The following is a 27,706-nucleotide window of genomic DNA, read 5'->3' as shown; positions in this document are numbered from 1 at the left end:
TTTATGATTGTACTATTAAGCTAGATAAAGTTTTGATTCATGTTACTTTGGTAAATCTCCCTTTATAAAATAATATGTTATCTACAAGTATGAAGTTTGATTTCTAGTGTTATGCTACAGAGGCTGATTTTATTTCTTAAAAATTATAAAAATAATGAAATCTGTACATGTTATCATATAATCTAATTTGGGAAAGCAGTTGTTTTATGATTGTTTAAATATTTTTTTTCCCCAGGATTCAGTCAGTTACACCTTTTGATCAGTAAATGAAACTTTTTCTTTTTTTGTAGTAAAACACTCAGCTCTGTAGGATATTGCATAAATCTTGGAAGTGGCAATGTCTCGGGAGCCCACCCCACCTCTCCCTGGAGATATGTCTACTCCAATAGCAGAAAGCTGGTGTTATACACAGGTACGTGTTGTTGAAATACCTTACTTTATGTCACTTATAAGTTTTATAGTATTTTGAGAATATTGTGAAGCACCTTGGCATAGTTATTAGAAATGTTAAAAGATTAGGTCATAGAATGGTTAACATGTGACAATTTAAAAGCATAAAATTTATTATGGAAGTGTTTTTCTGAATCTCTTAGGTTAAAGTAGTAAAATTTTCCTACATGTGGACCATTAATAACTTCAGTTTTTGTCGAGAAGAAATGGGTGAAGTGTTAAAAAGTTCAACATTCTCTTCTAGCCCAAGTGACAAAATGAAATGGTAAGATTTTTTTTTTTGGCTTGGCGTTTTGTTTTTAATGTTATCGTTGGCTACTTTGTTTTGTTGTTACTGTTTCCTAATAGATATTAGTTTATTTTATATTAGATTTGTAAGAATTTTCTAATAGTATAGAGAATTGTGAAGAACTGTGGGGATATTGATGGGATATTAACAAATGATTTCAATATTGCCTCTTTTTTTTTAATGTTTAAAGTATTATATTTCTCCATATGAGCCTATTGTTTTATTTTAGGTGCCTGAGGGTAAACCCAAAGGGATTAGATGATGAAAGTAAAGACTACTTGTCCTTATATTTGCTTTTAGTCAGCTGCCCAAAAAGTGAAGTTCGAGCAAAATTCAAATTTTCCCTTCTGAACGCTAAAAGGGAAGAAACAAAAGCAATGGGTAAGTGATTTGAAAACTTAATGAAGAAGTCTCTGTAACTACATGCTGTGACTTCTATACTTTTGCCTACAAAAATTGAGGGTATTTTTTTCTACTAAAATCTGCTGAATCTTAAATATTTAATTTGGTTATTACTTAATTTTAAATGGCAATGTGGAGCTATAGTTTCTGTACTATTAGTCTTCATAGACATGTGAAATTACTTTAATACTTAAATTTATACGAAAATTTAATTTCCTCATGTTTTAAAACAACATTCATCACTTGAAAAAACTGTTGCTATTAAGGGTAAGGTACGTGGTTCATGCCTGCCATGTGTAATAGATGTTGAGGAAATACTTCTCTTCTCCCTTGCTATTTTTGCCAGTTAAAATCTGAAGATTATTGTGAAAGGATATTAAATGTCTTGATATTTTATCTGTAGAATTTTTTTGAATAATAGACCTGAACACTAGTTGAAAGGAAGTCAGTTTTTCTTAGTTTTAGGACTTGTTAAATTCCCTTCAAACTAAAAGACATTTTTCATTTTTACCAATAACTTTATTGATTTGAATATTTTGAGTCTGTCAACTGTCTCCCATGTGGTATAACATTGATTGTTCTCAGTTAATGTCTCAATTTGATTACTGTCAACTTCAACTGGTCTACCCAACTGTGGAGCATCATCCAGTGAGAAATCTCTAGGATGAAACTTCACAAACCACTTTTGACACATTTGATCAGTCACAGTACCTTTCCATGCACTGCACAAATCTTTTTTTGCATTTCAGTTGCATTTTTACCTTTCTTGAAATAATAAAGCATGATATGCGGAAAATGTTACTTATTTTCTTCCATCTTCTGTATTAAAATGGCTATACAAAAATTCACCAATTTGGTAAGTTTTTTTTAAAATGCACCCTGATATGACAGCTGTCACAATACAACCTAACAATAACAAAATTGTTTTGAATAAAGTTAAAGACAACTAAGCACTATTAGACTACTAAGCCATCTTACAGAAAAAAACAAATGGACTTTTTGGCAAACCCAGTACCACCGAAGAGATGGTTTATAAACAGCAGAAATTCATTTCTCACAGATCTGGAGGCTGGGAAGTCCCAAGATCAGGGTGCCACCATGATTAGATTCTGATGAAGGCTCTTTCTGGGTTATGGACTATCAGCTTCTCATTGTGTCTTCATGTAGTAGAAGGGGTTAGGGAAGTTTGTAAGATCTTTTGGAAGAGCAGCATTCCCATTCTAATCTCAAACACTGACCTCTTAATACCGTCACATTGGGATATATGGCCAGCCTTCCTTCCTTCTTTCCTTTCTTATTTATGTATTAAATTATAAAGGGTGAATGTCGGACATTCTAAGTTAAAGAAATTAGACATTCTACTTTCATAGAAGACAGTGATGAAGATAGATGTCCCAGTATTTATGCAGTAGAATTATATAAACAATAAATAGTTTAAAAGATTTTGAAATTTGGTTCAGACATATACTATAGATGCCAAGAAATAGCATGCCAAAAGTAAAAGTTAAAAAAATAGTTGGATCTCAAGTATAGGTTTTTTTTTTTTTAATTTTTAAGATAGCATCAGTAATGTACTTTAGTTTTTTCCTGCAATAATAGTAGGCTTTTTAGAACACAGATTGCTGGTCCTACCCCTAGTTTCTGAGTCCAGATGTCTGGCTTTACAGGCTGATTTTGCATTTCTAAACAAATTCTCTGGTGATGTTGATGCTACTGCTCTGGGGATGAATGTCTAACATGTACAAAGATTTACAAAGAGATAAAGATTAAGTCAGTAAATATACTTGACCCACCAACTAACCTAAGAAATTAAACATTACAATGATTTGAAATCCCCTGTATATCTTTTCTAGATTCTGTTTCTCTTCCAACTTCAACTCTAGGAGTAGTCATTATCTTTCATGTTTCATCATTATTTTTTATGGTTTGCCAAGAACTGCTGCAAATCAGCAAGAAACAAGTGGGATATATGGTTCCAATATGAGAATTCTGATGGGATACACACATTCGGTCCATGTCTTGGAGTATTTCAATTACATTTACTACTGGTTTCCACCTCCAGTTCATTTTTTTTATGTAACATTGAATACTTAATGTTGGAGAATCTTGTTTATTTAGTTGTACACAGTTGGTGTACATTATAATGGGTATTTGAAACATTTACTTCAAACATCTATTTGTTAGAAACTATACTAAAAACTGGTTTTTAGATTTTTATGAAAGCAGCGTTTAGGGGTGTAGGGGGTTATGTGTGAAGACCTGGGAGTGATAAGTGACCTTATTTAGCTTTTTTGTCAGTTAATGGATGTTTTCTAGTTCAATAAAACTTAAGTCAGTGGGATGGTGTCCCAGGAAACCTTAAAGGGTGTCCTGGTGATTTAGAGCATTTATTTTTAAAGGGAGAAAAAGGAAATGGGAGTCATGTTTCTAATCAGGTTCTGATGGTAGATTGCAAGTAGTATGCCTATGCCCATGCATTTTGGTCTTACTTTATTATTATAGGGCCTACATCTTTCCTCTCTATGATATTTGATCTGGCTTTTCTTCTACATAGAGATCCAGAAATCTGAAAGTGACCTCAATTGATGGCCAAAATTTGAGTAATGCTGAGGAGTGATCTGTTTGTACCTGATGTAACTCTTATGACACATTTATGTACACAAATATCTCTACTTTTTATTATGGATGTATCAACCAAGTCTTATTTTAACATATTCATTTACTATATTACCATTAACAAAAATGTTTCTCAGATACTTTTTTATTTAAATTTCTATTCTGTTTTCCACCAGAAAGCCAAAGAGCATATCGATTTGTACAAGGGAAGGACTGGGGTTTTAAAAAATTCATTCGGAGGGATTTTTTGCTTGATGATGCTAATGGTCTTTTACCAGATGACAAGCTTACATTATTTTGTGAGGTGGGTACATTTCTTATTTCAAGGAACTTCATGATTATATTTAATGATATAGCAAAAATAATAAGCCATAACTATATTGGTTATGTCATACAAAATAATATTGGGGTAATTGATAAGGTTTCATTTGAAAATGTTTTACCAGTAAATTCTTAGACGTTGTCTTAGAAATCAATATAGTAGCCCACTCTGAAAAAATTTGGTCATATTTCTAGTTATAAATTGTATATGCAGTTATACTAATATATACTAAACATTTCTTTCTCTTAGGAAGACTATGGATGTATATATCATTATATGAAAAATTTAAATATTTTTGTCATTCTGAATGATTCTGACATAGATGGTGAATATTTTTTGTCATATTCAGATTGATCATATTTTTTTAAAGATTTTATTTATTCTTAGAGAGGGAAGAGAGGGAGATAGAAAGAGAGAGAGAGAGAGAGAAACATCAATTTGCAGTTGCTGGGGATTATGGCCTGCAACCCAGGTATGTACCCTGGCTGGGAATCGAACCTGCGACACTTTGGTTCACAGCCCACACTCAATCCACTGAGCTATGCCAGCCAGGGCAGATTAATCATATTAAACATAAACACATTATTAGTGGTTTATCAGTCTGAACCCTTATTTTGAACAGTAAAGTTCCTGAAAAAGATTGGGAAGCTTTTTATTCATTCAAGCAGTTGGGTTCATTTAATCAAGTGATGTAATTAGCATTATAAGCAATAGCATCTCAAATTTTTAAGTTGTACCCCTGTCTGCATGTTATCATCATGTATTTTTACATGTACAAATTATTGAGATTCATCTTTGGAATGAATTCAAGGATTATGTTATCTTACTACTATAGTTTATAGAAAATATGTATTAGTTAAATAGTTTTATCAAAAAAAATATACAGCAGTTGATAATTTTCATAGCAAAGCCAATTGAAAGGTTATAATCAAGTAAACTAAATGTTAAATATATCTCCATAGGTTATTGTAGACAGCTGAGAGTTTTGGTAATTACTAACTTCCATAATTTCTTTATACAAAACATGTTAAATTTCTTGGCAAGGTTACAAACTAATTGTATGCCATTATGCTGTGTTAGAAAAGTAATTGAAATATGTCCCCAGAGACTACATAGTGCAAATACAGTGCATCTTATTTTCATTTAGACAAGTTAAATGAACTGTATGATGAATTTGTTATGAGCACAATTGTTTGGTTGATAAGGCATATATCACAAGTGTCTTGAGCAGAGCTTATCATTAAATAATCTTTTAAAATAACTAAGACATTTGTTTTCAAAGGTAGATATTATTATAAGAACTATTCTGAATAAATATAGGGTATCTAAAACTTAGCATCCTTAATATAGAATCTTCCAGAGTTCTAGCAATTATCTTAAGTTTTAGCATGTTGATTTTTAAAAATCTCGTAACCTTAGAATTTAAAGGGCTTTAAAAGCTATGTAATCTAAATAGAAAACTTTAGTTAAACTCTTTTTGTTAAGACTTAGACTGTTAACTTTTAATATTAACTTTTTAAGATGTTTGTTTTTGTTGAATTGAAATATGGTTTACAGATATTTTCCCAAGCATGTATCAGAACCTAGCAACCAAGAAATTCAGAATGAAGGCTGAAATTAAGATTTTTTTGGTATATATTTTTGAAGTATACTTTTTATCTTCATGCTAGATTATATATGCTAGTGACCTTAAAATAGAACCCACCATGCCATACATTTTAAGTTGACATTGTTCAGATTCAGTTTCGGATACTGTATTATATACCTTTTTATCAATGTAGACATTTATACTCTGCACCATATTAAGCATAGAAAAGCAAAGAGTACTTTGAACAAACATTCCTCATGCCCTCCACCATTTCTTCCACACCTCTCATTGATGCCCTTCCTTCTACAGCATCTCCAGCACTGCTTGCAGAAGAGGAGGAAGCATTGCACTGCTCTACGTAAAGAACTGCCTCCTCCCCCTCCCCTGCAAGTGGTGCTGTAGACAGGTAAGGCAGTTTGGTGCTACCCTTTTGTGCAAGACATAACCTAATCTTGCAAGTTCCATACTGTGAATCAAGTAGCCAGTGGTAGAAATTTCTAGCCATGTAAACAGCTCCACCCTCCTGTCTCAAAGAGATACGGATTGTAGGAATTCAGGAGTAAGTAGGAAAAATAGAAAATTGGTTAGATTAATTCATCTTTTGAAATCCAAAAGCTTTTAAATATCTTAGTCTACAGACCCATGCCATTCCATGATTTACACAAAAATATGTATATAAAATTTAATTTTATTTAGAAAGACACCGTTTTTCCTCCATCCTATTTTTCTGTTGCCAAGATATTCTTTTTATTTATAATACTTGTGATGATGGGTGGAAGTTGGGTTTTATTCTCTAAGAAGCTATTTCATGCCAAAATGAAAAATTGACATTGTTTTTATCACCAGACCAAAATAGGACACTTGTCTATGAAAGTCAAAAGATCTGAGACCCACTATTTTGTAAGATGAGTGAAATTTTACTGTAAAGAAGTTTCTCACTTTGGAGCCAGTGTGAGGGATGGTTAGGTAGTTAAGTAGAGTGGAAAAATTTGTAGTCCTATACACCTTGGTAAATTCCTAGCTCTCAGAATTAATTTAGAGAATTGAGATTTTAAAAAATTGGAAGTAGTTGTCATCTAAAACTACACTAGAGAAGACCCAGATTTCTAGAGTGCTTATAGTTGATTTGAGCTTCCGCATGTTCGTCTTTAGTCTGAATTGTATTCTCAGAGTGGAGCCAAAAGCAAATTTGAAAAAGAGCTGTCAAATGAGTTTGAAGTTTTGCTTTGCAGCAGTAGTCAATTTTGAGTATTGTGGATTTGCCCTTTTATTTTGAAAGAACAACAGTTTAATCTCAGGAAAGAATCTCAGCCTTTTTTCTGAATTTTTTACTCTAGGTTCCATTGAGTTAGAATGTTTATTACATATATTTAAATATGTACTAGAGAAAAACTAAAATTTTACCAATTTCTTAATTATAGGTATCAAGAAAATAATTATCAGAATTGATTGCATTTCAGTTTTTTTAAAGATTTTATTTATTTTTAGAGAGACGGGAAGGGAGGGAGAGAGGGAGAAAAATATTAATGTGTGGTTGCCTCTCACGCCCCCACAACTGGGGACCTGGCCTGCAACCCAGGCATGTGTCCCAACTGGGAATTGAACATTTGACCTTTTGGTTCGAAGGCTGGCACTCAATCCATTAAGCCACACCAGCTAGGCCTGCATATCAGTATTTAATTAAATTATTAATTTGTACTTTATAAATAGTCCCTTGAATACCCTTTGGAGTATGAATTGTCTTAGTTAAAATTTGTGGTGGTTATAAGAAATACTATGTAGATGTGTATGTCAGTAATATAAATTCAGCTGAATTACGATTATGTATATAAAATACAAATGTAACATCATCACTATTATGCCAGATAATGTTTATTTTTTGATGCTTTTATTTATTTGTTTTTGTTTTAATCATCATCCAAGGATATATACTTACTCATTTTTAGAGAGAGAGGGTGAAATATCAGTGTGTGAGAGAAATATTGATTAGTTGCCTCCTTTGTGCATCCCAGCTGGGGATCAAACCCAAAACCTAGGTATGTGCCCTGACCAAGAATGGAACCCACAGCTCTTTTGGTGTCCATGACAATGCTCCAGCCAGCTGAACCTGCTGAACCGCCTGGCCAGGGCAGCTTTTATTTCATCCGTTACCTGATTTTTGCCAAACCTTTACATTAAATATTCTATTTTGAGTTAAGATAATATACAATGAATAGAATTTAAGAAATCTATTCCTAAATTAAATACATCATCACATTTTTAAAGCTTCACTGTATACTTTATGCAAGTAATTAAACTAATGTAGTTCCTTCTGTCTAGAAATCTCAAGAGAAATGCTTGATATGAACAAATAAATACCATCTATCTATGTGATAAAAAACTGATCCCTAACTAATCCCTGAGTATTAACACCAACATATCTGGTTTATGTATCATTAAGTTATAATGTATGGTATAACAGGGCAATCAAGTGAGGATTAGTGATTTTTTAATTTTGTGTTTATTAAAATTTTGGAAGTTATTTTAGTAATTAAAAACTTAATAGAACAATATTTATGTACATAATATTTTGGTGATTGTATTTAGAAAAGCATCTTACAAGGTTTGTGAAAAATACTTCTGAATCATAATTGCATTAAAGTAGTACTACTAATTTAAAAAATGTACCAAAAAAATATTGTCTAGTACAAAGAGCTTTAAAAAAAGAATCTGGCCCTGGCTGGCGTAGCTCAGTGGCTTGAGCGGGGGCTGCGAACCAAAGTGTCACAGGTTCGATTCCCAGTCAGGGTACATGCCTGGGTTGCAGGCCATGACCCCCAGCAACTGCACATTGATGTTTCTCTCTCTCTCTATCTCCCTCCCTTCCCTCTCTAAAGAAATAAATAAAATCTTAAAAAAAAAAAGAGTTGTAAAAAAAAAAAAGAATCTGGAGATATATCTAGTGATATTAACTAGCAGTGTGATTTAGGACCCTTCATTTCAGTTGCCCTCTCTTGACCTCACTTTGGAAACTTTTTACCAAATAAGGATATTAGACTAGATGATTTCAATAACATGTGATTCCAAAAGGTTAATAATGCAAGTTGGAAAAAACAAAATGATTAATAAAAATATCCTCAAAAAAAGAATTTTTTCTTTAGAACTACCTGTTTATTCACATGAGATGCATGTTTATACATCTAGATAAATGAGGACTTCTGAGAGTTAATATTCTCCAAATATTTTATACTAGATTATTATACTTTCTATGTTAGCACATTAGTAGTTTGGTCTCATTTATACATTTGTGATTTACATTTTCTACATTATTTACTGTATTTATGTGTGTTTTTATTTATACTTACTCTTATTTAATAAAAGCCATTTGAAATGTTTTTAAATGAACACAGTTATCTATTGCTGCATAAGAAATGACCGCAGAATTTAGCAGCTTAAAACAATGGATAACTAATATAGCACTTTTGTAAAAAATTGGTTCATTTACTCTGAAACATACTTTAGTTGTTGAGGTAGTATTTTCTTTAATTTATTGAATGTAATTTGAAATTCCTAATAGCAGAATACCTTTTCTTAAAACTAGTATGCAAGACTTAATAGTGTTTTAAGATTATATTTAGTAGATAGTGGTTATCTTTAATTAGAGATAATTTAATCTGTATTATATTGGAGTCTGAATAAAAGCAATATTGAAATATCAAATTTATTACATAGTTAATAGGTAAATAAAAGGTCTGAAAATCAAACTAAATCATATTTGTATTGTTCTTACTATTGATTTTTTTAAATAAAGATCCCATGAACTTTTAATAACTATAGTTGCTTTTGTGAGAATTCTTGCACTTTCAAATTTAAATCAATTTATATATTTTAAATCAGTTTTACTAGAGTTAAAACATGTAGCAACAGTATTTAAAGTACTTCCCAAATTACATATAGTCGACTATAGTTTTACCTTTTTTAATACTGTAAAAGTTCATTGTAAGTGTGATGTTGTATTTACTGTATATATAATAAACTTTAAATTTCAATAGATCTGTAGTGTGAGAAAGTAAAAATGAAAAAATTTTCTCCACCTCACAAAAATGTCTTATTTGAATTTGACATATTATGATTTATTTATTGTTGAGAAATAGTTTCTGTAATTACTTCAGTAACCAGTTATTTGAAACAGTTGATAAACCATTTATTTACACAGAATTGTCTCTCGAAAAAGACATAGTTCATTTAAAATATTTTTTGTATTATTTCTCTCCTTTAAATTGTATCCTTAAAGTAAATTCTCAGGTATTAGCATTTTTTATCAGGAGTGTATATAATTATTCAAATGATTTTAATGATAAATTTAAGTATAGTCTTAGTAACCAATTATTGATATGAAATTGTAAAAATGTTTTTCTTACCGTCCCTTTTTTATTAGGTGAGTGTGGTCCAGGATTCAGTAAATATATCAGGGCATACTAATACGAATACTTTGAAGGTGCCTGAATGTCGACTAGCAGAAGATTTGGGTAATCTCTGGGAAAATACAAGATTTACAGATTGCAGTTTTTTTGTGAGAGGACAAGAATTTAAAGCTCATAAATCTGTACTTGCAGGTACTTTTTACTTTTGGGTAATATAGTATATTTCTTTTATAAATTTGTGCATTAAATAATGATGCTTAATCTTGTTACAGCTCGATCCCCAGTTTTTAATGCAATGTTTGAACATGAAATGGAAGAAAGCAAAAAGGTAATCATAGTTTAAGGGCTAATATTGAATTTATGCAAATGTGGAATAGTGGATTGTATATTTTAAAATTTATGGTGCATGTTCTAAATTGTTAAAACTGTCATTTTAGAAAGAAATACTAAGATGAGGAAAATGTGTTCTGTAGTAGATCAGTAGGTAACATAACCTAAAGTGGGTGAATATTCCAAGTAACAGCTATTTTGATGCCCATTTGGTGGGAGAATAGCTAAATAGTTGTTGTCCAAAAGGGTAGTTATCCAAAGGCCTGTTTTTGTCCATAGCTACTTGGGAGTTCTCTGGTTAAGAATAATATTTCTCTTTTCTAGACTTTATGATTTTGGAATTAGTTTTCCAGAACAAAATTAATGCCTGCATTTTTTTAACCACTAAAATAAGTGGATATTTATTAGATTTAATAAAAATGACATAAACTGCATTATTATATGTTAACTGTAATCAAGATATCACCTTTTTGGTTTTCCCAGTTGTTTCTGCCATCTTGAAATGTTGTGAGATTAAAGATCTGAGGTTGATTCCTTGCTGGTTGCATTACACATGGTCATTAGTGCTCCAGCTGGACAGCTGCACAGTTTATGTGGGCTCAGCTTTACCCTTTCTGCAGAACTGGATGCTGCAACAAAATAGCGGCATCCTTTCCTTTGAATGTTGGTCTTGGCAGGCACTATGATCAGTCAGCCTTCTGATCATTTCCAAGTAAAGAGACATTAATGATGTGTCCAGGACTATTGTCAACAAAGGGTCAAAAAATGTAGTGTTGTTCAGTGTTAGATTTTAGCTTGATCGATCCTGGGAGAGAAACCAAATTTACAAAGATATAGGACTAAAAAAGGAACTAGTCTTCTTTGGGCTTGAGTATGTGTTAAGCAAAGAGGTCAGGTGCCAGTAGATAATACTGTAACCAAGCAGACAGGGACCTACTCACCTGACACTTTGGTAATTTACCAGGGCAGGCAAGGAATTCTCATGCAGGCACTGTAAGCCCTCAGCTACATCACAAGTCAAAGTCACACCCATCTTCCTGGCTCTAGAGCTGGTAGAGCAACAGCAGAGCACTTAGCATAACTCTTGAACTAGTCAAGTTGCCATAGATATATGAAGTACCTCTCAGTCGCAGTCCTCCACTTCCTCCATCCCCCAAACCATGGTTGTGGAGGGGTTTTTTTCTATATTCGAGGGAATCTTTATTCTGAACCCCACTGCAATACTACTTGCCATTTTGCAAAAGGGGGGTTCTGAGGTGTAGTGGGCTCTAGCATTATCTTATACCTCACCCTTCTTTTGCTTAAAGCTGGTTATAGAATCTTAGGCATTGTATTACAACTTAGAAATTCAGCAGAGAAAAAGTTACTTCATCTGCTAAGATAGAGGTCAGAAACTGAACACAGATGTATTTTGTTTGGCCAACAGGGTGTTTTTTTCTCTTTTTAATAGAGAAACTGGGGTTTATATTTTTACATGGTAGTGCTTGGCTGATTATACTTCTCCTCTTAGACCTGCCCTTTTCATTTTACTGCATACCTTACTGAAGATGTGTCGGACTGGCCAAAAAGTTCATGTGCTTTTTTTCCTGTAAAATAAAAAAACACATTTTTCATTCTTCACTGATAACTTTATTGATTTGGATATTTTGAGTATGTAGCTGTCTCACTCATGGTGAAACATTGATTGTTCTGAATGTCTCAGTTTGATTGCTGTCAACTTCAAGTGGTCTACCCAGCCATGGAGCATTGTCCGTCGAGAAATCTCTGGCATGAAACTTCCCAAACCACTTTTGACACATTCAATCCTTCTCCATACACTGCACAAATCATTTTTTTGTGTTTTTTTTACCTTTCTTGAAATAATAAAGCATAATATGTCCACGATGTCACATATTTTCTTTCATCTTCAGTACTAAAAGGGCTATACAAAAATTCACCAGTTTTGATAAGTTTTTTTTAAGTGCATGCTGATATGACAGCTGTCACAATACAATATAACAAAATTGATTGAAATGAAGTTAAAGACAACTAAACACTACTAGAGCCACCTTACGGAAAAAAACAAACTTTTGAGCCAATGCGATACTTACCTCAATTTCAAAAACATAGTTTAATCTGTATATGAGTTGCACAGATTTGGGGCATTTAAATTACTGTTGAAATTTCTCCCTGGTTCATTTGCGCATATATGTTCTTTAATTTTTTGTGTTATTTTCAATATCAGAATCGAGTGGAAATAAATGATGTAGACCCTGAGGTTTTTAAAGAAATGATGAGATTCATTTACACGGGGAGAGCGCCAAACCTTGACAAAATGGCTGACCACTTGTTGGCAGCTGCAGACAAAGTAAGTAAATAGGTCTTAAAGAGCTGGAAAATGTCATCAGGCTTTTGATGTATCTAGAAAGTTATCAAATGAAAACCTCAAATACTTTGAAATACTGAATTAATTTATACTATTTGTAGGTGGCTCTTGAGAGTATTATGAAATAGCATACAGTGGGATAATATGGAAATGAGATTCTTTAAAATCAATAGCACATAAAAATATTTTTATATGGAAGAAAATGAATTTTAATGGGAATTAAATTATATACTTAGTAGTTTTGACTTTATATGTACTGTTTTATAAGAACACACACACAATAGCATATATAATTTATTGAAATTCTCAGATATTTTTATTTTTAATATATATTGCCTTGCCTCTGTTTACAGAAAGGAAGAAATATTGGATATTTTGACTAATTCAGTTCTCTGATTGATAAATTTATTTTAATTTGATAATATAGAAAGAAAAAAACAATTTTAATTTTATGATGCTTTTTTGTGGTGGTGATTTTTTGAAGGTAGGGAAAATACAAAAATAACAGAAAATCTTGAAGCCAGTAGTTTTGTTTTTTATTTTTTTTATTTATTTTTTATTTTTTATTTTAATCATGTTCAAGTACAGCTTTCTCCCTTTTACTCCCAATTGAAGCCAGTCATTTTCAATCCTGGGAACACATTGGGAGCTTTCTCTAAAAGTGTTGATGTCATGCCACTTTCATCCATTTATATGCATTTGTGTATGTATATGTATATATACAGATAGGTAGGTAGGTAGGTAGATAGAGAGATAGATCTCATGATATTATCATTGTTTTTCACAGCGTTAACATTGGGGGAAACTGGGCCAAGTATATATAGAGTCTGTTTACAGTTGCACGTGACTCTATGACTATCTCAATAAAAATTTACATTAAAAATGCCATTTATATACAGTCACATCAAATATATTAAAAACACAGGCATAAATAAATACATAAACAAGAATGTTCAGGATTTGTGCACTAAAAATTATATTGCTAAGTGAAATTCACATAGACCTAAATAAATGGAGAGATAATCTTGTTTATGGATGGGCTAGAAGTCTCAATATTATTAAAATACTATTCTCTTATAATTGATTAGTAGAACCAACATTTACTAACAGCGTTTTTTATTAATAAACTTACTTAAAAATGTATATGTAAGTGCAAGAACCTATCATCAGTAACTGAAAAGAAGATCAAAGTGAAAAACTAATACTGTCTGTATTATCAGACAGTAAGACTTATTCTGCTGCTTCAGTAGTATTTAAGACAGTGTTTCATTGGTGACGAGATGGAAAAATAATTCACTGGAACAGAACAGAGTACAGAAATAGACTGTCACACACATGGGTATCTAATTTTTCATGGAAGTGCAAGAACAACTCAGTAGAAAAAGGATAGTTTTTTCAACAAATGGTGCTGAACAATCAGATACTGAAATGCCCCGCAAATTGAACTTTGATTGAACTAATTTGAAAAAGTGAACTTTCTAAATGAACTTCATGTCATATATAAAAAGTGTAAAATAGGATGATAAACCTAAAGATCTAAAAGCTACTAAAAGGAAACAGTAGAAAATCTTCATGATCTTGGGTTAGGCAAAGACTTCTTAACTATGACACTGAAAACATACTACATAAAAGAAAAAAATTGATAATTAGACTTAAGTAAAATTAAAACTTCTTAAGACACAGGAGAGATCTGGTGAGGTAGCTCAGAAGAGTGTCATCCTGATATGCCAAGGTTGCAGGTTTGATCCCTAGTTAGGGCACATACAAGAAGCAACTAGTGAATGCATGAATAATTGGAACCACAAATTGATGTTTCTGTCTCTCCCTCTCAAATCAATCAATATATTTTTTAATTTTTTAAAAAAGACTAAAGATTGATCACAGACTGGGAAGAAATATTTACAAAGCATGTTTGATCAACAACTCTTATTTAGCAGTGTTGTTTCTAAAAAATGGAAAATATCTGAAAATAAATTTCCTGAAATAATATCAATCAAATATATCAGAAGATGCTCAACATCATTAGTCATTAGAGAAATGAAAATTGAAATTATCACAAGATATTTCTTTAACTATCATAGTACCCCAAAATTTAAAAGACCATACTAAGTATGGTCAAGGTCATTAAGAATTAGGACTGTCATATACTGCAAAAGGGAAATATAAAATGGCACAACCATTTCAAAAGACTGGTTGGTCATTCCTTTAAAAGTTTTACACTTGCCATATGATCTAACAAACTCACTTTTAGGTTTTTATCCAAGAGTAAAGAAAGCATTTGCCCATACATTGACTTATATATGAATGCTTATAAAAGCTTTCTTTGCAATAGCTAAAAACTGGAAATACCCAAATGTTCATTAACAGATGAATGAATACAACAAATGTGGTATGTCTATATACAATGGCATACTCAGCAATAAAAAACATTGAACTTTTGATACACAGGCAACACATGCATGAATCTCAAAATAATTACACTTTGTGGAAGAAGTTAGTTGAAAATGAATATAAATTATATGATTTGAATTATGGAAGATTCCACAAAATACCAAGTATAGCAGTAGAGGGCATGCCAACCATGTTGCCTAGGGTGGGAAGAAAGGTTTACAAAGAGGTAGCAGGAAACTTTGGGGGGTGATGAATGTCTTCACTATCTTGATTTAATGGTGATTATAGGGCTACATAAACTCATTAAAGTATAATGTTTAAATATGTGCAGTTTGTTGTATGTTAACTATACCTCAATAAAGCTGCTAAAGATGTTATAATAATATATACTAAGGATTTTAGTGGCTATGAGTATGATTTCTTTAGTTTTATAATTCATTCTTTAAGATCGAGTTGTGGCAATATGCAATGTACTGGTTAGCAGAGAAGAGAACTATACTCATTAAGAGTATTTAGTAGTAAGTTTGTTTGTTTGTTTATTTTTAGAAGGGAAGGGAGGAAGAAAAAGGGAGGGAAGCATCAATGTGTGAAATGCATCAGTCTGCTGCTTCTCGCACACCCTCAACTGGGGAGCTGGCCTGCAACCTAAACATGTGCCCTAACTGGGAATTGAACTGGCAACCTTTTGGTTTGCAGGCCAGCACTCAGTCCACTGAGCCACACCAGCCAGGGCAATAAGTTTTTTTTGTTTTGTTTTGTTTTTTATTTTTTTTAAAAGAACAAAACCCTATTTTTAACATACACAGTATTTTGCACTATGGAAATTGAAATTTCCTGAAGAAAACTGTTTTTTTCTCTTGAAAGTATTCATTCATATTTTCTTCATATTAGGTTAAAAATAATTTAGAGAATTATTCTCTAAACTTTACTCTCAGTTCAAAGTATAATGTGCTGTAACTTTATTTCTAAGTCACCAATATTATGTATTTAAAACTTGGTAGTTTAAGTAAATGTTTAATGTTTATGTTTTCCTTTTGGATAGTATGCACTGGAACGGCTGAAGGTCATGTGTGAAGAAGCTTTGTGTAGCAACCTCTCAGTAGAAAATGTTGCTGATACCCTTGTCCTTGCAGATTTGCACAGTGCAGAACAGTTGAAAGCACAAGCCATAGACTTTATTAATAGGTAAGCTATGCTTGTATTTCAGTGAGCATGATACCTTCAGCTTTTTTCACCGGACGTTTTTTTTAAGTGTGTTTAAATCTTCAATGCAGGTGCAGTGTACTTCGACAGCTTGGGTGTAAAGATGGGAAAAACTGGAACAACAAGTAAGATGACATCAGTTTCTGACCTAAAATTGATTTTTTATATTAAATTAAGTGTCTACATAGCCTTTTGTTCATCTGCAATATGTAAGAATCCAAATATTAGTTATATGGAGCAAACAGCTGGTTATTTAAAAAAATAATAATTTGACTAACTTGGTGGATTCTTGAGGCTATGTTTCCTCGTAGATCAGCTGTGAATGTGAACTGGAATGGATGCTCTAATTTCTTTAGCACATATGTTCACATACTGTATAGCCAAGTCCAGCTATTTCAGCGGCTACTAGAGATCCTTTTCCTGTCCCTGCAGAATGCATTTCTAAAAATACAGAAAATAGTCATTTTTATCCTATGAGTAATGTACCTTCTAGATTTGCCTAAAAAGTCATTATATTTGCATGCTAGTGCATTACTTCTCAGGATAGCCAAGTACCTTATATTGAATGCTATATTAAGCCAACTGCCTAATATCCAAAAATGGGAATAATTTGCTCTTTACTTTCCCTGGTAAACTATAAGAGGTAGCATAGTTACATCTTTTCTAAACTCAGACCTTTTAAATATGAACTGTTAGAACTTATTATTCCCTTTTTGTTTTCTTCTGTCATTTTTAGAGATACTCTTCTACTCTTTATAATTATTCAAAACAAAAAAGGGTAAAGTTGATAGGTTGAAATTTGCATCTTTTGATTTTTTTTTTGCTTGTAAACCCCTAAATTCCATTTTTGCATATTACCAAAATTGGTAGAAGGATGTTAAAAAATCAAAAAAGTCAATGTTGGAGACATTAAAATGAGTGTTTGTTGACTTAATTATTTCCTATTGTTTTAATCTGTTTTGGTGTATGTGAAGTTAACTGAATTCCTATCAGTTCGTGAATTCTCTCTCTTTTTAAAGATTTTATTTATTTATTTTCAGAGAGGGAAGGGAGGGAGAAAGAGAGAGAGAAACATCAATGTGCGGTTGCTGGGGGTCATGGCCTGCAACCCAGGCATGTACCCTGACTGGGAATCGAACCTGTGACACTTTGGTTCGCAGCCTATGCTCAATCCACTGAGCTACGCCAGCCAGGGCAATTCTCTTTTTTTAAAGTAAAAATTAATGACTACTTACAATTCTTTGGTTGTTCTGTATATTTGTCAATGCATTATCATTATGGTATATGACCTAGATAAAAATCAATTTAAATTTAAAATACAATGAATAAGCAACAAATGACAGTTTTATAATCCTTTGTACTAAGTTACTTTCAAACTCTAGTTTTATTTTGTTAAGAAAATATTTTACATTGTATAGCTTTTTCAATGTGAAAAAAATCAACGTATTTTATATCCCCTGAAGAAGCTGTTGTATGTACAGATCTTCAGTAGATATTTGTTAAATAAATGAAAAAATCAGATATCTTGAGAGATATCTATGTGATTCTAAACAACTAGTTGAAATTATAAACATAATGACACACTGATAATCTTATGTTAGGTAAATAAAAAAGTTGTTTTATTATTAGCTACTGTTTAGTTCAACAAACATTTACTTAGTATCTGTTGTATCTCAGACCCCATGCTAATGTGCTGCCTGGAAGAACAGTTATGAGGAAAAATTCCTATTCTTGAGAAACCTAATGAAAGAAACAAATACATAAACATATCATTTTATTATAATATGGTAAATAATGTTATAAAGGAAGCTGTGTACAGAACACTTAACAAAGGCTGGAGGTTTAGGGATGGCTTACTGAAGATGACAGACATGTCTTAAAACATGAATAGTAATTAGCAGAACTAAAAGGGAAATAACAGGCATCGCAGATAGAAAGGATAGCTTGAATCACAGTACAGAAGCCTGAAGGCAGTAGCTGATCATTCATTTTATAGATATTTATATTTATTACCCCGTAAATATGGCCCAATGCACTGTTTTCAGTATCAAGAATATAGTTGTGAACATAGCATATGTTTTCTCTCTCTTCATGGAGTTTATGGTTTAGCAGGAGATAAATAAGAATTAAACAAGTAACTGAAATAAAGCATGATGATAGGTAAAGTATAGTATGCCATCTGAGCATATAGCAAAGGTACCTGACCTAATCTAGGGGTCAGAGGAAGCCTTTTCAAGGAATTGTGTGAATAAAAACCTAAAGCGTTAGTAGGAATTACCCTGGTAAAGAGGAGGGGAGAGATGAAAAAGTGCATCCCAGAAAAAAGGAATCATATATGCAAAATTTTGGTTATGGGAAGCTAGGGAAAGTAGGCAGGGATAAGATCCTGCAAAACCATGTAAATTAACATCAAGACTTTTAAGGGAGTTATTCAAAGAGTAATTTAGTAAAAGGTTTCAACCTAGGGCAGGGCCTGATTAAGTTTGTGTTTTTAGCATTTTCTCCACAGAGAAAATAAATTGTGGAGAGGTTGAGATGATGTGGTAATTGACAAGAAAGGTTAAATAAATATAAGTTGACCATTTAAAAAGTTACTGGAGTAGGTCAGGCAAGAGATTAAACCTGATAGGTAATGGAAGGACTAGAGAAAAGTGAAAGTATTCCAAAGGGACAACTATAATATTAGGATATTACTATATTTGGATGCCAGGTTGGCAGAAGGTAGAGGAGACAGGAGACAGAGAAGGGTAAAGTGAGATGATGTGGGCCTTAACTAAGGATTTAACATATCTCTAGGAATTAAAATAGGGCTTTGATGATTGATTGGAAAGGACAGAGTCTAACATGACTTGAATCACTGGATGATGGTGGAAGCATTAGCTGACTAGAAATGAGGAAGAAAGAATTTAGGGCTTGGGGAGAGACGTGTTGAGCTCTTATCTTAGAATCCTGAATTTATGGATCTTGAAACACATCCAAGTAAAAAGAACAAGGAGTTGGGAATTTACCTTGTGAGAGTCTGAGGATTTAGCAAATCAGTAGTTGTCATCATTGAATATGATAACTAACATTGTGAAGAATGGGTGAGATAGGGTGAAGAATGAATGGAAAAAAACACTAGAGGGCAAAAGTTGGAGCTCGAAAACCTGAGCCAGGGAAAAGAGCTCTTGAAAGAGCTGGTTCGGAAATGGTAACAATGGGACTGGGACTATAGGGACGAGTGTCACATACTTCAAGAGAAAAGAAACTCCAGAAAAATTTAATAATTTCAGCTGTAATCGAAAATACTAGTAAGATGAAGATGATAATTTAATGAATTTGAATGGTTCAGATACATACATAAGCAGTGTTCAAAACATTTTAAAATCCATAAATTAAAAAAATTGACAGTGCAACAATGCATTTTGAAAAGTACTCTTTAATAAACACCTCTTAATTTTGTTTTTCAGCCAAGCAACGGACATAATGGAAACATCAGGGTGGAAGTCCATGATTCAGTCTCACCCTCATTTAGTAGCAGAAGCCTTCCGAGCACTAGCATCTGCACAGTGTCCACAGTTTGGCATTCCACGCAAACGGCTAAAACAGTCCTGAAATCCTCCATGAACTGTAGAAAAATGGGATTGACTTTTATTCCTCCGGGTCCAGAAGGGTTCTAATAGACAAACCATAAGCAAGAGTTGTTGCTGTTGTCTTGTCCACAGAACAGAAGCTGAAAAAGGATATTGCTTGCGTTTCAGGTGGATAATTTATGGTTTATTCTTCAGCTTTAAACTAGACTGACTATACTCTAATTCACTTCAAGGCCTTAAATTATCTCCAATGACTTCTCTTGTTCATGTAATACTTTTAATTTTTTATTGTGCCTTGTCAATTTTGACTAAGGCTATGCAGGATTGCACTAGCTCCATAATGCAGTAATACTGATAACTGAAGATACTAAGTTTCAAAAGGATCTTCCATTAGCTTAAGAAAAGCAAAATTAATTTCATAGGGTTTGTGTTGTGCTATCTCAAAGTTTAAAAATAGGTTCTCCCTGAAAGCACTTGCATTAGAGATAACTATTAATGTCTCCAGCCTAAGTTCTATAAACACAGGAGAACCTGCTTACCTTCAAGGTAAGTTATGACAATACACTGTTCAGTTCTAACTTATTTTTCGTTTCATGGGGCAAATATGCAATGAATTGGCCCTAGTTTTTAGTCAAGTCTGTGGTGTTTGTTAACTGTTCAATGAACTAAGAGAAGCATAACAAACCTTTTCTTGGTGGGTTTATCCAAGTTTACAATTATTGAGAACTGGTTGAGGTTAAGATTTCAGTAAGAAGAAAGCATGTTTTGTGCTGCATTATTTTTTTTAATTTATAGTGACCTACATTTATATGAAGAATTCTGTACATGTTAAAAGTAAGGATGACCAAATGTAAATTTAATGAGTGGGCCAATTAAGAAAGATATATATGCACTTTTAATGTGTAACTTTTGTATGCTGAATGGTACATATATTTTTTTGCTTTTGAGGGAGTTAATAAGGTATAATAATTGTGTCTTAACTTTTGAAAGAATTTTTTAAGACAGATGGAGGTAACTGGGCAGTTTGTGATAATAGTTAAAGATATCCTTCATTGTAGTTAAATTGGTTTCAATTTTAGATAATTATTATTGAATTTACTCCTTTTTTATCACACCTTAGAGAAGGCAGCTGAACAATACATGAATCCTGGATAGTCTACCATTCTAAAAACAATGAACTGATATTATTTGCAGACTGAAGGAGAGAACCCTTAGAAATATGTCAAGTCACACTCTGAAACTCCATCTGCCCCACACACACCTAGTTTTCTCCTTTCTGTTTCAGTTACTGTACTAACGTGGATGATACTGAAATTCTGCACAATGTGAACAGGATAAACTATTTATAAATTGCTTTTCATGGGCCAGTTCTTTATTATAAATGAATTTCAGCTTTAAACACATAACCTGTTCAGTGTTCACAGTGGAAATCTGTTCTGGAGCATTGTCCCAGAGAAGGAGGAGCTGTCTATGTCAGGTCACTGCATCTAATTCCTGAAATAGTGACAGTGTACTTAGGCAAAATTCGTATTTGATCACAGGGGAAAAGTGTGTCACTGGAAAAGGGTACACAAACCTATATACTTGCATATATTACTTTAGTCCCCAGATTCAAATATGTATAATTTGTTTATTTAGTTTTTGAATTTGGGATAAACAGAAAAAAATAAGTCTGAGGTTTCAAAATAGATTTTTGGGGTTATCTCTTTGTTAGGTATTCACTGAAGCAGTTCTAATATAGCAAGAGTGATTCATATTTACATTGAACAACACTGTCAAATAGGCACTTGTGATCCATAACAAACTGCAATTTGGAAAGATATTGTTTTTTCAGATATCTTTATTCTTTTCTGTGTGGTTTCATTCAGCCTTTGTTTTGTTAAGTTAAATTTGAAATTGGAAGAGTCCCTTGAGATAGAAGGAAGATTTCTTACATGTTAATGGACTCCATCCTATGTAGCCCTGCTACAGGGAGCAGAAATTCACTTTCTTAAATTCACCATAAGATTGAATTCATTAAATTTACAATGTACAATTTAAAAAATATACACACATACCATACACACTACTATTTTACTTTAAAATTTTGTTAAGAAAACAAAACTACTCAGGCTATAGAATTTTTTGTCACATATATATAAATACTGATGTGCCCGCTTATATCAAACGTATATAGGCAGGTTGTGAATTCACTGCTTGAAACGTGCCTGGTCAGAATCCATATTTCTGATCATAGTGACTTCAGTAATAATACCATATAATGAACATTTCAGCCTGCCCTCACTTGTTTTCATGTTTATTGCAAATCTTAGGGATTTTATTGTAAGTACTTTTTTAAGTTTGATAGCACATTTTGTACCTAAAATGTCAAACACTGTGCTGTAAGAATATCCATGTTTGTAGAAATGTCCACTTTTCAGATAATCTAATGCCTACGTTTATACTAACAGGATCATATGGTAGTTGATTTATTTTTTTTATTTATTATGTATATTTTTGGTATTGTAGGTTCTTGAGGCAGTGATAAAAAAACTGTGTTCTGACATAAGTGCTCTAACAGCCCTTTCTTCACTTTGAAGAGATGTTGTTTTCAACAGGCACAGATTCTGTCTAGAGCAGTCTTGCCTTTTGATTATTAGCCTGCTCCTGTTTCCTTTTCGTCATCTAAACAGAACTTTTTCTTCAAAAGTAGTGACTGGCTTGTCAACATTACATATAACAAAAGTAACCATTAGAAAACTGTTCTTTAGATTCAGATAGGGAAACACACTGTATTTGTGCCTTTTTCATTTTTGAATTTTAATGTGTGTATTGGTATTTGGAGCACAAATATGAAGGTGCCATAATATGGCTGCCATTGTTACCTCTTGAGTACTTGTGTGTCATTGTCTTAAAATAGTCATTGGAGAACCTTGCATGTATTACCTGGTTATTTGGACATCAGTGTGCACGTGTGCGTGCATGTGTGTGTGAGTGTACATGTATTGTACTTGTTTTCACTTGGACTTGTGTGTGGTATATTCAAGAGAGTGAATTTCTGAAAATAGGACTCAGTTAAATGTTGAAAGTTCAGGCTAGCTGAAATATTTCACTTAAATGTGCTTTACTCTGGGGGATATTGATTTGACAGAGGAAATTATAATTGTCAAAAGTGTGACCAATTTACTGCATGACAATGTAGTGCCTTTTTAGGACATCATCAATTTTAAAATTAAGGTTAAAATATTAACAGAGGTCTCTTAAAAAGTTGTCACGGATATAATTGGCTTTTTAAAAACTAGATCTTAAATTGCCAAAAGTATAATTACTAATTTATTTACCCATTTAAGTTTTGTGCATAAATTTTAAAACATAAGCAGGAATTCTTTATTAAATTGTGGATCATAGACACCACCCATTATTACTAAAATAAAACACTAGGAACTTCAGTAAGTTGTTTTTTTAAACTCACAAAGCTTTTATCATAGCCAAGTATACTTCAAATGTTCAGTTATTCCAAGTTGGACCTTTATCCTCTTTGGTGGGTAAAATAAAAATATTCAATATATTCTTGCAAAATAAGGTGGGTGGGTGGGTTTTAGTGTGTTTTCAGATTATAAAGACAGCACTTTCACACACAAATATGAGTACTTTGCAGACCTCTATTAAACAGATTATGAGCTCTATTTAAGTGTTTGTGGAATGATGTAAATTTTAGGTGCAGTTGAATAAATATTGAGTGCCTGCCATATCCAAGACTGACTTCCCTTTCACTAGGAATCATACCATCACATCATGTCTTCTGCGTGCACTCTGTGACTTTGTTTGGAAAGGAGTTCTTATATTTAATTTTTTTGTTAGAATTTATTATTGTATACTGTAACCCAGTTAATTTTGCAATCAGATTTTTAGAATGAAGATAAAACTTGAGTCCCACTTTTGAAAATGAAAATCTGCTAAAGTTATTTAAAAATTAGTTCTGGGGGAAATTGATTTTCAAGTCAAATGTATAAATGCTTATATTGAACTTTTCAGCCTCATTTTTAATCAGCTCATGTTAATAATGAGATACATACTTTTGGTATCTTGTTGCTGAAAATATTTTTTGCATTTCAGCACTTTGCGTTAAAATAAAGTTGTTACTACTTATTCACAAGTAATTGGTTTACTTTGTGTTATTTGAAACTATGAACTCTTTTTACCTGATATCAGTGTCTTGAAAACCACTCTTTCATATATTTTGTCTGTTGTATTTTTGTTTTTGTTTCATTCTGGTTGTTAACAGGTGAGAGGATAAATCTAGACCCTGTAACTCCATCCAGGCCATGTAGTTTTTGTTAATCAGATGTGGAAGGAAGGACTCTGAACTGGCCCATCATCACTGTCTTTCCTTAGTTATGATGAGAATGGGAAATATGGTTCAGACTGTAGAAAACTAGATAGGTTTTTGTTTGTTTCTCAGACCTTAAAAAACAGATGCACTGAAACCTCAAATGGATTTCTTCTCAAAACATAAGAACATTTTACCGGGGAATACTCATATATAGTATGGAATGTTAGCCCAAGCTTTGTCCTGGCAATGATTACCAATTCAAATTTTAACACAGGAGCCTGGTAGAAGGGAAGTTGCAGACCAGGTAAAATACGTGATGAACTGGGGAAATGACAATCAGTGTAGAGGTAGGCCTGATCCAGAGTCCTTCAGATTCAATAGTATGACAGCAAGTAAAGGGCCCTAACTTTCTGGCTCAACTTAATGGCACTGTCTGTATCCTAAACTCCTGTCACCTGCCTCAACAATAAGATTGTTTTTTATTAAAATACTAAATTAAAAAATGTCAAAAGTAGAATAAAACATTATAGTGGTGTTATTGTTAATAAGTCCTATAAAGAGGACCCATGGTCCCCCAAAAGAAGATTAACCAGGAGAATGCAAAATCACAGATGAGGAAATGAATCTAATTCTCCTGAAAAAGTAATTACCCTCTTTACTCATTGGAGATGTGTGCCCACAAAGCTCAGCACTATACACACGTCAAGGATAATACATCTCTACTGTCTCCCCAGCAGAAGTAGCCCATTACTGCAACTGCTTCTGTTTTGCAGTCTGTTTTGGTCAATATTTTCTTAAGCTAGTAAGAAAGCTAACCCACACAGCATGTTTGGAGAGCTGAGTCAACATTTTAAAAATAATAATAATTTCTAGATTTTAAATAGCTATTGTTTGGTTTCCAGTGTCCTAGAAATTCAGTGGTAGCTAAGAGTATCATATTAGGAGTAGTAATCACATGCAGGATTCCACTGATTATGACTTAGCAATTATGCTGATAAAATTCTAACTCCTGCTGTTATTTAAGGTAGTCTATACAGGTACAGACAGAGATTACCTGAGTCATGTTATGAGATATATGTTCCTACTAATATTTAGTCTGACTTTCCTTGCCTTAAAGGACATCAAATGATTATCAACATGCAACAGTCAAATGTAAAGTAGTGTGGTCTTTTAATACCTAGTAAAAATAACGAAAGGTATTAACTGTGAAGAGAGCCCATCCCGGCCTGGCAATCCAACCACAGTGCTCATTTCGTAGGACACATCACTGCTATCACAGTAACCACTGACTTCCCTTGGGTTATGGGTTTATGGATCTCTAAGAGGTTATGTTTCATTACTGATCTGCATTTCTAAAAGATCTTTCTCAAAATTTTTTAGAAAGCTTTTTTTTTTTGACAAAAAGAGGTGCCATTTTTCCAAATAGGTTTGGTTAGATCAGTGTTTCTCACTTGGAGTGCTTGTGCTCCTCCCTTTCTCCCAGGGGACATTTGGCAATGTTTAGAGATGTTACAGTTGTTAAAACTGAGGAGGAGGATGTTACTGATAAAGGTAGGGATTAGCAGATAAAGGTAGGGATTTTATTGAACATTTTACAGTGTATACCAATGACATCCAGAGCCAGACATCCATAGAACTGAAACTGAGAAATCCCCTTTTAGATGAAGTCTATGTGATGCCATTAAACTTCATTATAAATTCCAATTGAGACCTACCTTTGATGCTAAGTTTTAAAATTACATTTGTTTCAAGAAAAAGTCTATTTACTATTTTTATATAATAACCTTGTTTGTTTAGCATTTTACCATTTACAAAATCCTTTCATATGCTTTAATCTCACTTCTCATGGCTCTAGTAAGTCATCTTCCTTTTCTACTATCAAAAGCACTGTCATTCAGGAAGAGGCCAAGTGATTCAAGCAAGGTCACACAGTTCCAAAATGTGCATGGACTATCCAGTGACCTTTCTGCTACCCACCAGTTGTGATATTCTTGTAAAGAACATTATATAAAAAGATTTAAAAATGTAAAAATCAAATCATCATGCTTCTGTGGTCCATGACTCCAGAAGACAGATGTAATTTGTTCTGAGGATGAAGAGAGAGGTCAGGGTGTGGGGGTTGGTGTTATGGGAAGTGGAAGCAAGTATGGGAGGCAAGGAGCAGAGAAACAATGACATTAGTCAAGCCAAGTGGAGGAGCAGAGTCAGGTTCCTCAGTTTAATGAGACTATTTCCCTGTGAAAATCATTCCTTCCCCTCTAAATGGGATAAGACCCTTATGAAAATATCAAAAGGACAAATGTACTTAGGCCAACCAGAAAAACAGAAACCACACTCATGACTTCCAACAGAGAATCTCACAGAAGGAATCCATTGCACAGGTGATGAGAAGAATGCAGGCTTGAGCAACCAGAGGAAACCATTACACTTTTAATCAGGCATGAGGGAAAACATGATATTGCCTGGGCCCAAGGCTGATTCTCTGCTAGGACTGCCCAACAGGAAATGGGGCCTGGGAGCAGACAGTTGCTGCTGGGGAAGGTGCCTAAGGCAGAAAGAGAGTAAATGTACTGGCTTTTCCTTTCCTCTGCCTTCCAGGTTCCTGACAGTCCCTTCTATTAGCCTAACCCAGCAGGAGCCTGGAAAACAGCCTGGTGGAGCTGGCTGAGAGGTAGAGCTGAGGACAGAGGATGGATCTGAGTGCAAATGGGCTCAGGACCATCACATGTCCTGTGAGTGTTATGCCAATGAAAGGACATTGTGAATTATTCAAAGCATCAAGAGAATATCCCAGGACCTAAATCACCTGTTCGTTCAATTCAAGGGAAACATGTCTTAAGTCTATCCTGGACCAACAAATTGATAAGTAAAAGAAAAATCAAACTCAGAAGAGTAAAGGAATTTAACAAATGAATCACAATAATATTTAACTCTTCTTCAGATTACTATGGTGCTTTGTAAGAAAAGCCATATATTTTAAATGGTAATTTGCAATTTTGCAGAGTAGTTGTGTTTTCTACATAGGCAATCTAGTTATTTTTTGGAACCTACTAAAAACTTACTGCTTAACTGTGAGGTATTGCATATGTATCTGCCTTGGCAAATGCATACCATCAATATTGAATGTTATGCTAATGTCATGTAACTTTAATGTAGCACTAAAGATGACCTTTCCAGAGCCCGCCTACCCCTTCTTAATTTCAAGTAGTAACTTAATCATTTGCTGCTTTCTAAAAGAGCTGATTTGGGGCAGGACATTCCTGGACCAGCTTAATAACAGTGACACAATTACTGCTAAAAAGTCTTGGCCAAAGTGACAGTACCAGTACATGGTGGAAAACCTTTCATATGCCCAACATGAACATACATGTGTGTGCACAGTGAATTCCCCTGAAAAGAATAAAAGATCAAAAAACTTAAGAATGTTGTCTATGTGATTATATTAAAATACAGCAAGTGCTCA

The 27,706-nt window shown here is 33.2% G+C and overlaps 1 protein-coding gene across 1 annotated transcript in view; it reads left to right on the top strand.

Moving 5' to 3' along the window:
* Positions 1-24,066, top strand: part of SPOPL (speckle type BTB/POZ protein like) — a 75,301-nt gene extending 51,235 nt beyond the window's left edge. The window contains exons 2-11 of the mRNA XM_045857847.1: positions 291-412; positions 594-715; positions 969-1,120; positions 3,934-4,061; positions 10,085-10,262; positions 10,343-10,398; positions 12,625-12,747; positions 16,199-16,341; positions 16,431-16,484; positions 19,809-24,066. Coding sequence (XP_045713803.1) covers positions 338-412; positions 594-715; positions 969-1,120; positions 3,934-4,061; positions 10,085-10,262; positions 10,343-10,398; positions 12,625-12,747; positions 16,199-16,341; positions 16,431-16,484; positions 19,809-19,953 — 1,176 coding nt within the window. The 5' untranslated portion in view covers positions 291-337 and the 3' untranslated portion in view covers positions 19,954-24,066. The remainder of the gene's footprint in view (positions 1-290; positions 413-593; positions 716-968; positions 1,121-3,933; positions 4,062-10,084; positions 10,263-10,342; positions 10,399-12,624; positions 12,748-16,198; positions 16,342-16,430; positions 16,485-19,808) is intronic.
* Positions 24,067-27,706: the final 3,640 nt, after the last annotated feature.

The sequence above is a fragment of the Phyllostomus hastatus genome, unplaced genomic scaffold, assembly GCF_019186645.2.
Source record: "Phyllostomus hastatus isolate PE091 unplaced genomic scaffold, TTU_PhHast_1.1 phas_contig_1, whole genome shotgun sequence".
In the NCBI taxonomy this organism is placed as follows: Eukaryota; Metazoa; Chordata; class Mammalia; order Chiroptera; family Phyllostomidae; genus Phyllostomus; species Phyllostomus hastatus.
This window is presented reverse-complemented; position numbering and strand designations above follow the sequence as displayed.